The following is a 12,150-nucleotide window of genomic DNA, read 5'->3' as shown; positions in this document are numbered from 1 at the left end:
ACAGCGAGGAGGGCCTGGGTTCGATTCCCCGGCCGGGTGACCGGGGTCCTCTCTGCGTGGAGTTTGCATGTTCTCCCCGTGTCTGCGTGGGTTTCCTCCGGGTTCTCCGGTTTCCTCCCAAAATCCAAAGACATGCAGTCAGGCCAATTTGACGTGCTAAATTGCCCCTAGGTGTGAGTGTCTGTGTCTGTCTGCCCTGCGATGGACTGGCGACCTGTCCAGGGTGTATCCTGCCTTCCGCTCGATGACTGCTGGGATAGGCTCCTGCATCCCCCGCGACCCTGACGGAGAAGCGGCTTAGAAAATGGATGGATGGATGGATGGATACTTGGAGTATACTCGTTCTGCTGTATTTGACTGAATGGAAATTTTAATGAATAGAATTTCTTTGGAATTTGAGTGATGAGATGTTAATTAACTCCTTACACAATCAAGTTAGGATCCAAAAATGTCCAATTAAAAAGTTCCAAAAGGGACCAGTAGATGGCGACATATCACAAACTTAAGGTTAGGACAATGAACAGAATAGATAGATAGATAGATAGATAGATAGATAGATAGATAGATAGATAGATAGATAGATAGATAGATAGATAGATTTTTACGTAGTCCATTTTACGTATTCATTAATGATCAATGAGCGTATAGTATAACAGATCATAGGCACACTTAGTGATGTTTTACATTCATTAAAATTAAATACTTTCTTTTCAGAGAAAAACTACAACAATGAATATATTTTACTATATTTTAAAGTTTGTTATATTATTAGACATAATCTATCATGACAGCTCATAACATCTGCTGGATAACTTTGTATTATGATGAGCAGATTCTTTATTTCAGCCTCTCAGCAGAAAAAGAAGCAGAGGTTTTCTCAGGATGTGGTCAGTAGGCTGGAGACTAAAAATGTCTGTGTCACTTCTCTCTCTCTTAGAGTGGACACTCCTAAACCAGAGAGAGAGAGAGATGAACAGCGGTGTTCTCTCAGTAAAGATGTGGCTCTGTGTGTTTCTGCTCTACTCTGTGCTGCAGGAATCTTCAGGTGAGTCCACACGACTGTGTGAGTTCTTCTTCATGTGCATCACTGCTGCACTGTAGTGAACTGTAGACAGTGAACTGTAGTGAACTGTAGACAGTGAACTGTAGTGAACTGTAGACAGTGAACTGTAGTGAACTGTAGAAGAGTTCAGGTTCTAGATATGCTGTTATCATCGTGTCTTTATTCACTCTTTCTCCTCTGATCTTGTCTTGTATTGATCACACGTCAAGGTGGACTGTATTCAGACACCAATTCAGCATTTTGTGAAATCAAACGTAAATAAAAAGCTCTGATAATATAATAAAGGTTTTGCTTTTCATTTTGGCAGAAATTCTGCGCGTCACCACAGAAAAGCATCGCATTTCATGCTTTTCTCTGTAGTTTTCACTGTAATGTGGCACAAATTCTTCCCTATACTCACCTATTTACACACATAGCAATGCTTGACTGTCTACCCTGCAATACGCAACAATGTCTCACTCAATATGAAATATCAACCCATTGGACTGACGTGAGCTTGTTTTATAGTGGTAACTATACACTGGTAAATTAAGCTGAATTTTCATGCTATGCAATTTACACCAGTCGCTCACAAGTGGACGAGTGAAGCTTCAGGAAGAGTGTATTTAGTTTCTGGGCCAAAAACTATGAAGCGCCTTTGTTTACTGCTGTTGCAGGACTTGTATTAATATCGTTCACCATGTGGAAACATTTTTACTTTACGTTTATTACGAAATGCCACTGATGGTCCACTGCAGACCATGTCACATCAGTATAGGCCCGAGGACCACCACAGTGTGCTTTCTGGCCCACTTTTGGTCCACGGCCCAGTGGATCTAAAGAACCTGAGCCATTTGTAAAACCCGTGATGAGAGTCCTCTTATTCTGAAGTGATACCCCTGAACTCTATTAGCTCCCTTTCTGTCATGCTTGCTGTGCCTGTCTTGAGCGAGATTCACTCTCAGCTTTGTTGTAAAGTCTATTTTGAGATTTTTGAATTTTGTCTGAGAAGTTCAGTCGTTTTTCTTTATATGCTTTAATAAATGCCATTTGTAGGTCTTGGATCAGCCGTGATGTATAACTCAGAAAAACATTGGCCGTCTTAGTTTCTAACGCTGACTTTTCACAGAGCTGGATATGAATCTCTTTACCAGATTGATTCAAATTTAGACTAAAATCCTGTGGCTTTGACTGAGCCTAGCAGTGACGCTTTCAGCTAATTTTAAGTGGAACTCAAGTATGTGTTTCAGTAGTGATGATTCTTAATGTTCAGTGCTGAGTTTTATATTTTGGGAGATATTTAGTTCAAAACAATAGGATCTAACAGCTCAGCGCTTGGCCATTAAGCACAGGACATTTTTGTAATGAACTTTTTTTTAAGGTAAACATTAAAGAAATTAAAACTGGATATCAATCCAGACGATGAGCGCAGAAACAAGGAGGCGGTCACAATGTTACGCCTGATCAGTGTAGAGTGCAGTAAAGAACCTTGTGGGCTTGTTTTAATGTGGACATTTTCCATTTTTGTTTTTTCAAATATTTCATTTATAGAAATCTGCAGTAGCTACTCTGTTTACTTTAACACTGAATCTTCACCGCAGTGAGCCGAGACACTTCTCAACATCTGTCACTGTCACTAAACACACGTGACAAAAAGGGAGCGTCTATGTAGAGTTAGAGGCCTGGTTGTGTGTGTATATATTGTCGTATCTCAACACATTATAGCTCGTTTTGACACATTCAGAATCAGAATCAGAATCAGAATCCTTTATTGATCCCAGAGGGAAATTGCAGTTGTTACAGTTGCAAACATTTATGTAAAAGAATAAACACTTTAATAATTTAAAACAAAGATGAAGAGAAATTTGCAATATGTGCATGAGATTTAAGTTTTTATGAATATAGTAAAGACTGTGATAGTAAATATGAAACATCCAGTATAAAGCAGTTCAAGTTATTGTACCTCTGAGCGCAGTTGTACCTTTTGCACACAATTATGATTATTATTACACATATGAACAGTTTGGTATTGAGTTTTGCGCAGATGAACCACACTTTGTGAATCACACACTGAGAGAGGAGTTGTAGAGTTTGATGGCCACAGGTAAGAATGACCTCCTGTGCTGCTCTGTGGTCATTTCAGTAGAGTGAGTCTTTCTGAATGAGCTCCTGTGTCTCATCACCGTGTCGTAGAGTGGGTGGGAGCCATTGTCCATAATGGCCTGCAGCTTAGACAGCGTCCTCCTCTCCGACACGGCCGTCAGCGAGTCCAGCTCCACACCCACAACATCACCGGCCTTGCGGATCAGTCTGTTGAGTCTGTTGGCGTCTGCCACCCTCAGCCTGCTTCCCCAGCATGCAACAGCATAGAGGATAGCACTCACCAGCACAGAGTCATAGAAGATCCTGAGCATAGTCCGGCAGATGTTGAAGGACCTCAGGCGCCTCAGAAAATAAAGACGACTTTGGCCCTTCCTGTAGAGGGCGTCAGTGTTCTTAGCCCAGTCCAGTTTATTGTCAATATACACACCCAGATATTTGTAATCCTCCACAGTGTCCACACTGACCCCGCTGATGGACACAGGGGTCACCAGTGCCTTGTCCCTCCTCAGGTCCACCACCAGTTCCTTTGTCTTTGTCACATTGAGCTGCAGGTGGTTCCGCTCGCACCATGCGGCACAGTCCTTCACCATCGCCCTGAACTCATCCTCATCACACTTGTCCTGGTCGCCATGCCGACCGGCTTCAGCGCGATCAGCTGATCCCATGTGTAAACAAAGCGGCCAGCGGACCAGGAGAGTGAAAGAAGCACTTTCACAGTGAAAAGACAGACCAAGACTTTCAGCGCGTTTCAAAAGGGGACAGCTTCACTAACTTGCCTCATCAAATAAATAAACTACTAAAAAGATAAAAGTTAAGAAGAAAAATGAAAAAAACACGAACGGGAGCTGCTGTAACAGGCAGCCTGCACACACGCGCACTTTATGTGGTTCACTGTGGTTGTTCTTGAGTTTATGTTCTAACATATGATGAAAAATGCTTCATCCAAGTTCTTGGTGATGTGGTGTTTCTGCAGGCTGCACTGTAGAGCGAGGTTTGGGAGACACCATCACCAGATCTGCTGGAGATTCTGTGGAGCTGCCGTGCTCCTGCACACAACAAACAAAGGAAGATCCTCAGACAGTTCAGTGGGGATTTAAGAGAAGGTTCACACCAGGCGACTACAGAGCTGATCACTCAGTGTTTCCAGAGGACGGCAGTCAGAATCGGCGCTACAGAGGCAGAGTTCAGATACTGAATCAGAATAAACCAGGAACTGTAGCTCTAATCATCTCCCACCTCACTGAGGAAGATGAAGGAGCGTATCTGTGTGGAAACAACGGGAAATATAACAGGGCCGTCTTTCTCCAAGTCTCCACAGGTAAGTCTAACAGAGGATTAATCAGGATTTCTGTTTGATGGGGGTGAAGTTTGAGAAGGTATGTGAAATTTAATCATCATGTATTTGTAACCTTTTATTTATAAAGTAAACATGTTCCTGCAGTTTATGTGGATGTTTGACAGTAGATGAATGTCCTGTAGATCAGTAGAGCTGCTGAAGTTGGGTCACAAATGATTAATTATGGTGAAAAGAATTGGTGCATTAGTTAAGTGTTCCTTAAACATTATTTATATATCATTATTTTTATATCTATATGTTAATACATAGCGCCTCATTAAGAGGTTAAAGTAATTGAGTCTGTTAACTGATATTTGAGTAATGCTGTACAGTAACTACATGTACACAACACATTCATGATATGTTCATAACCAGTACATTAACAGTCCATTACAATGACATCAGCATTTTGAAACCCACATTAAATTGATGAATTAATGAATAATGAATCCATAATGTGATGAATCGAATACGCACTCAGTGATGTGGAGCATGAACTCCATTAAAATACACATCACTTATTCTCAGGTAACAAATGATGTGAAGCACATGATATTCAAGAGATCCATGTTGCATTTATTACTGATCTATTAATGATATTTCTTTAAAAACATGACACACAAATGAATGACATTTCACATTTATATACATAATTCAATGATGATATTCACTAATATTTCATAAGGTGATGAGCCTGGATGTGTAATATTACTGCACACTTAATAAAAGATGCTACAGGAGAATTTAATGTAAGAGTAGATGTTGAAGTTTGTTTGGATTTCATTTTAGTCATTAAAGTCAATAAACACTGATTAATAATGAATGTAGTCTGGATTTCTCTCACAGTGAGCTCAGTAAACTGTTCATGTTCTCAATAGATTATCATGAAGGTCACACTGAGCATCACTGACTGTGTTTCCAGTTCATAACATGAAATGTTCATCACTCATTAATGAATGTTTCTAAAGGACGTAACTGTAATGAATCCTTACTGTACTGTTTATGAATGAGCCATGAACACTTCATATACATGCAGTTCCTGTAAAGCTTTACTGATCGGCGTTCAGTCGTTAGTTCCAGCTTATTTACTCAATAACTGGGAACAAACTGCGTTACAAACTCTACAGAACTGAATATTAGATTTCTCTGTAATGTAAACTCCACAGCGTTCACTGAAAATGTCCTTCAGACTCTAAATGTTTATGAATCATCATCAGCAGAGATGAATATGAATGATATTTAATATCGGCATCGGCCCACAATTCCCATATCAGTGCATCCCTAATAACAGTGTCATGTTACCATCACTGTTAATAATGTCATTATGACACATGACATAATCTTTTATGATCTGACATCAGAAATTATCACGTGACATAAACATGATATAATATGATATAATATAATATGATTATAGCATCTGTGAGGGTAATTACCAGCAACATGACATGTTTAAGGCATGGTTATGTCAGTGTTATGTAGAGAGTTCAAGAAAATTGTGATGAAATGAAATAAACTAAGCACTGATATTTTAATAATGAGTAATAACAGTTAATAATTAACCCTTAATGTAAAGCGTTACCCGTCTGTCTGATACAGAAATATTACAAAAATATGTTTTTTAATGTAGCCAAGCTTCCATCATTACTGTGATGTTAGATCAATAAAAGCTTTGAGGCTGAATTATAATGACAGGAACGAAGCAGAACCCTGACTGATAAACTTCATCAAACCAGCCAATTAAATAACACTAAACGAGAGACGGTGTGACAGAATCACATCCAGCTGATGTGAACAGAGGGGGTAACAGTGGTAAAGACCACTGAGAGAACTGGTTACTGTGCTGTTGGTGTTGAGATGGTGGTGATGTGTGTGTCTGTATTTGTGGGTCTGCAGGCTGTGCTGTGCTGAGTGACAGTGAGAGAACGTTCTCCAGATCTTCAGGAGAGTCTGTTCTGCTGCCCTGTCCCTGTCCCCCAGACCAACACAGGATCAACCCTGACAGAGTCACATGGACTAAAGATCAGACTGCAGTGTCTAATGATACAGAATCCTACAGAGGCAGAGTCTGGATGTTCAACCAGAACCATTCCAGAAATTTCTCTCTCCTCATCTCAGATCTGACTAAAGAGGACTCTGGACTCTACACCTGCAGAGCTGATGAGAAGGACATGCCATATGTCCAGCTGGATGTCACAGGTCAGTCGGTCAAATCATCATACAGTTTCAGTACTGACCGCACTGCACCAGCGTAACTGACTCAGCACCCAATCTGTTTCCAGAAGCTTCTCTCTGTAAGACTGAAGAGAACAGTAACAGTAGCTGGAGCTGTGGAATGTGATGCTGGTGCAGATGTGACTGCTGTGATTAAACAGCTGGAAAGTGTTTTCATCACTGAACACAATGTAGATAATAAAATCTCTGAAAACAGAAAAAGTCGTTTAAAATCGGACACATTTACTACTTTTATGAAGCCGTGCTCTTCTGTGGAGAGACAGATGTTTGTTGGTGGAGTTCAACGCTCAGCTGGTCAGCATTAGTGCCCAGTAGCCGTTCTGCACAGTAGCCTCAGTGAAGAGTGTGATGTGGCTCAGCTTGTGAGACTCTATTCCTAACTGTGTGTTTGAGGCCACAGTGTGGATCTGAACTCCAGCTGCAGTTCACATGTGTTACTGAGAGTAAATGAGAGCGGCTGCCCGCTGGCTGTGAGCTACAGGAGAATTACTCAGACTACAGCGGCTGGTAAAGCGGGCGGGGCTGAGTTTAGCGAGTGTTCTGGTGTGAAGTGATATCATTTTAATCAGATGGAGGAAAAGACGCTGTTTCCTCTCCTGCAGCGCTCACTGTTCACACAGAGCCAGCCACCTGATCAGGGGCGCCAGATCCCCGCTTTAGTGCTTTAATGACACTTGATATGAAAAGATTTTTTTGTTGTTGTTTTTTGTTGTTATATTAAGAAATAAACACATTCTGTAACTAAATATTCTTAAAAAGATAAACATGTTAGCACTTTTTCTTATTCTTACAGAATATAAAAAAAATTCAAAATAATTTTCTATAGAACACAAAAAATGAAAATGTTCAACAGTTGCTGTTCTAGACGTGAGGTGTATGTTAAAGTCTATGAAATTGATGGTCAAAAAATTTACTTTATCTCCTAATTCTAATAGGTTTTTTGACTAATTTTACAATATTTTATTTTCAAGAATTGCCTTTTTTCATGACATAAGTTGTTGTGAGCTTCATAAATAAATAAATATAACAGTGATGTATTATTATTAATATCATCGTTGTGAGTTTTTCAACAACAGCTATTATCCCAATAAAAATCTCACTATATTCAAAATTATTGGAATGAAACTCTTCAAATGCATTTAATTTATGATTAATTTTATGTAAACATGTGTAATGTCTATAATATATGATGTATTTTCTGGTCAGTCAAAGGCTGTTGTTGTTTCAGGCTGCACTCTGTCAGAGAATAAACAGACTGTTCCAGTCAGTAGATCCTCAGGAGAGTCTGTTCTTCTGTCCTGCACCTGCACTGACCAGCAGGACAGACCTGTGGGAGTTCAGTGGAGAACACCAAACCAGGAAGATCTCCTTCAGCGCTACAGCGGCCGAGTTCAGACATTTAACCAGAGCTCTAGAGGAAATTTCTCTGTACTGATCTCAGACCTGACTGAAGAGGACGGAGGAACATATTCATGCTGGATAAACCAGAATCAGTACAGGAACTTCAGCCTCACTGTTAAAGGTAAACTGCTGAATTCTGTCTCTCTCACATTCATACATTCATACATCTGCTGAATGAGACTAAAAACAAAGCTAGAATCAATAATATTATTAGCAGAAGTAATCAAGGTATGAAGAACGGCTAAAACATTTGGGAAAAAGGATTTGTTCTTTGTGGTAGTAGTCCTGTATTAGTCCTGCATTAGTCCTTTATTAGCCCTATAGTAGTTCTGTAGTAATACTGCCACTTTTTTTTTTTTGATCAATTATTTATTTATTTTCATTATTTTCCACCTATAAGCAATAACATACATTACAGTATAAAATCAAGAATGGGGGTGATTGTGTACACCTCCCACGAACTCCCACCCCCCCTCCCCAAGGCACCCTTCTCCAGTAGCCAGTTAAATCAAAAACAATGTTACATTAAAAACAGTAATCAGAGATATGATTAGAAAAATTCAAAGCAGTGTTGTAAACATGTCAGCAGCGTTCTCCCAAGCCATTAGTGTCTTTTCCTTAGCGCCATGAATGCGGGCAGTTGAAAGTTCCAGGTTGACAACGTCAATACTGGAAAGAATCCATTTTCTCCGGTTCAGGGAATGTGGGGGTTGCCAATGCAAAGCCAGTAATTTTTTGGCTGCAGTTGTGCCAGCCATCCAGACTTTCTTTTCTGTGCTGTTCAAATTACAACAGGAGTCATCATTCAGAAGAAAAAGTTGAGGTGACATTGGGATTGTGGTCCCCAAAATTTCTGACAATGTAGAAGAGACTTTAGTCCAAAATTTGTACACCTTGGGGCATTCCCAGAACATGTGCAGAAAGGTACCATATGCACCATAAGAACAAAATGTACACAAAGGAGAAGGGATAAGGTGCATGAAATAACGCTTACAAGGTGTCAAATAGTATTTAAACACAAAATGATAATGGATTAACTGATGATTTGGATTTTTTGAGGAAGAGATAATATTGTTCCAGACTGTTTGCCAATCAATTTGATCATCAGCAAGTTTGAGTTCTTTTTCCCAGATTGTCTGAATTCCTAATGGTTTGTATGTGGTTTGGAGTAGTGTAATGTAGATGGCTGAGACCAAGCCTCGTGTTTCCATATTGCCATAGAAAAAATGCTGTAAAGGGTGAGGAGACAAAGGAGAATTCCAAGGGACCCCATATGTTTTCATGGCGGCGTGCAGGCGTAAATAAAGAAAGAAAGAGAAACCAGGTAAACTGTAAAAAGATTGTAAGTCCTGGAATGTCCGGAGACCAGCCTCACCAATGACATCGCCCAGAGTGTTAATTCCATTTTGTTGCCATGCAGGGAAAGAAAAAGGTTTATTGGCGGTAAGGAGTTTATAATTATGAAAAATCGGGGAGTCTTTGTGCCACATGGAGGTGACATTTGTTATTTTTTCTACATCTCTCCACACAGAAAGTAAGTTGCTAATGACTGGTCCATATTTCAGTAAATGAAATCTTGTAGTCTATGGGGAGCGACTATACATTCTTCTACAGGGCGCCTAGAAGTCTTTACGTCAGGGTTAAGCCACACCGTTAAAGCTCTGAGGACAAAGGAATAGTAGTATAACTTAAAATTCGGAATTGAGAGGCCACCATCAGTTTTACAACGTTGTAGATTGAGATATTTGTATCTAGGTCTTTTACCTCTCCACAAATAAAACGAAACAGTAGAATTAAGTTTCTTCCAGAAATTAGTTGGGGGGGTTAAAGGAATCATAGAGGCAATGAAATTAAGTCTGGGAAGAATATTCATTTTAATTACAGAAATACGTGTTTGAAATGTGTCCGTCATCTTATTCCATTTTTTTAGATCATTACTAACCTGTTCCAATATATGATTGTAATTGAATTGTACGGTCTTATTGAGAGATGGGTAAATTTCTATACCAAGGTATTTGAAATGTTCCACCACAGGGATTGGTGACTGAATATTAAGCTTCCTCATGGGTTCATTCAGAGGGAGCAAAGCAGACTTGGTCTTATTTACTTTGTAGCCAGAATGACTGCCAAATATATCCAAGATAGTTAATAAATGAGGGAGAGTTTGAGGGACATTGTTAACAAAAAGCAAAATATCATCTGCATACAGAGAGATGTAATGCTGGGTATTAAGGATTCCAACAGGAGAGTAGGTGCTGGAGAGGCGAACTGCCTGTGCAAGTGGTTCAAGGGAGAGGGCAAACAAAAAGAGAAGAGAAATCACAGCTATATTTGCATCCCTATGAAAAGAACCCAATTCAATTGACTTATTAAACATGTCTAATAGAAATGGACCAATTTGTGGGAAAAAGGTTAGATAAAATTCTGGGGGGATCCCGTCAAGTCCAGGCGCTTTTGATTTTTTCATGGCTTGTAATGTAGTTTTTATTTCCTCCAATGTAAGTGGTTGCCTAGGGTTTCCGCTTCTTCTGTGGATAAAGAGGGCAAATTTAAATCCCTAAGAAATAATGTGTGATCATCATGATATGGGCCAGGTTGGGAATGGTATAGTTCTTTATAAAACTGTTGGAAGATAAGATTAATTTTGGAAGAATCTGTGATTAAGTCACCCTGTGGAGATTGTAAAGTATGGATGTCCGAAAAACTTTCATTACTACGTAGTTTAAGAGCAAGTAAATGGCTTGGTCGGCTACTGTGAAAATAATAATACTGTCTTGTTCTATGAATTAAAAATTCAGAGTGTTGTTTAAGAATTGAATTAAGCTCTTTTTTAGCCAGTTCTAATTCAGTTGCAACTGATTTATCAAAATTATGTTGTAAAGAGTGAGATAGGGTAGATATTTTATATTCAAGGTGATTCATTTTAGACAATTTTGTTTTATTTAGGTGAGAGGCAAAAGAAGTAGAATAGCCCCTAATAAAGCCCTTGATCGCTCCCCATAGAAATTGATCATTTTGAACAGAACCATAGTTTAAATCTGTAAATTCCTTGAACGAGGCACAAAAATCAGATATAAATTTAGTGTTTTGCAATAATGTAGTGTTAAAACGCCATTTGGTTGCGCGCTGTGATAATTTGAAAAATGTTATCTTTGCAATGTTAGGATGGTGATCTGACAGTGAGAGTGGACAAATATCAGCTGAATGTGTCATTTGTAGCAGAGAGGAAGATGTCAAAAGAACATCAATTCTGGAGAATGATTTATGTCTGGCAGAGAAATAAGTATATTCTCTGGAGGATGGATTTAGGGTACGCCATACATCGATCAAAGTGAAATCGGAGATAAGTTCGTTCAGAGCAAGGGTGGATTTGATTTGTATATCAGAGTGATTTGCATTTGAGCGATCTAACGAGTTATTAGGAACAGCATTCATATCTGCACCAATAAGTAACGGAGAATCGAATTTAGAGAGATATTTAGATAGAGCTACAAAAAACTCAGAGTCAAACACAGCTGGGGCATAAACTGAAACAAAAGTGAGTTTTTTACCACCAATAATCACCGTAATGTGAGAAATTCGACCAGATACGTCAGCACCTGTGTGAAGGATTGATATATTCAATTTCCTACGTAAGATAATTAATGTGCCGTTATGTTTTTTCTTAGCAGAGGATTGTGCTGCTACCTTAAAATATTTATTTGACATTCTAGCCACATTGGTGTGTAAAAGATGGGATTCTTGTAGTAGAGCGATATCTATTCTTTTCCTCCGCAAAATCTCTAGGCAGGAGACTCTCTTTGAAGGCGAATTCAGGCCCCGTACATTCCGGGACAATACTGTTACTACAGATATAAGTGATTATAAAAACTAGGATGAACAAGACGAAATAAACTAGGAAAAATAGAAAATATAACTGTAATGTTTGGGAGATTACTATTAAATAAATGAGATACTGTCTTAAACATCAAAAGGAACTGGCCGGAGAACAAACAACCCTGGGTGCCATAAAACCATAAATCCCATATTAGAA

At 39.2% G+C, this 12,150-nt stretch overlaps 1 protein-coding gene across 1 annotated transcript in view; it reads left to right on the top strand.

Annotated features, from left to right (window-relative positions):
- Positions 1-969: 969 nt before the first annotated feature.
- Positions 970-12,150, top strand: part of LOC119263979 (Down syndrome cell adhesion molecule homolog) — a 33,803-nt gene continuing 22,622 nt past the window's right edge. Inside the window, exons 1-4 of the mRNA XM_037540900.1 lie at positions 970-1,045; positions 4,119-4,463; positions 6,378-6,680; positions 7,945-8,238. Of these exons, the coding sequence (XP_037396797.1) occupies positions 970-1,045; positions 4,119-4,463; positions 6,378-6,680; positions 7,945-8,238 (1,018 nt within the window). The remainder of the gene's footprint in view (positions 1,046-4,118; positions 4,464-6,377; positions 6,681-7,944; positions 8,239-12,150) is intronic.

The sequence above is a fragment of the Pygocentrus nattereri genome, chromosome 9 (genome assembly GCF_015220715.1).
Source record: "Pygocentrus nattereri isolate fPygNat1 chromosome 9, fPygNat1.pri, whole genome shotgun sequence".
NCBI lineage: Eukaryota > Metazoa > Chordata > Actinopteri > Characiformes > Serrasalmidae > Pygocentrus > Pygocentrus nattereri.
This window is presented reverse-complemented; position numbering and strand designations above follow the sequence as displayed.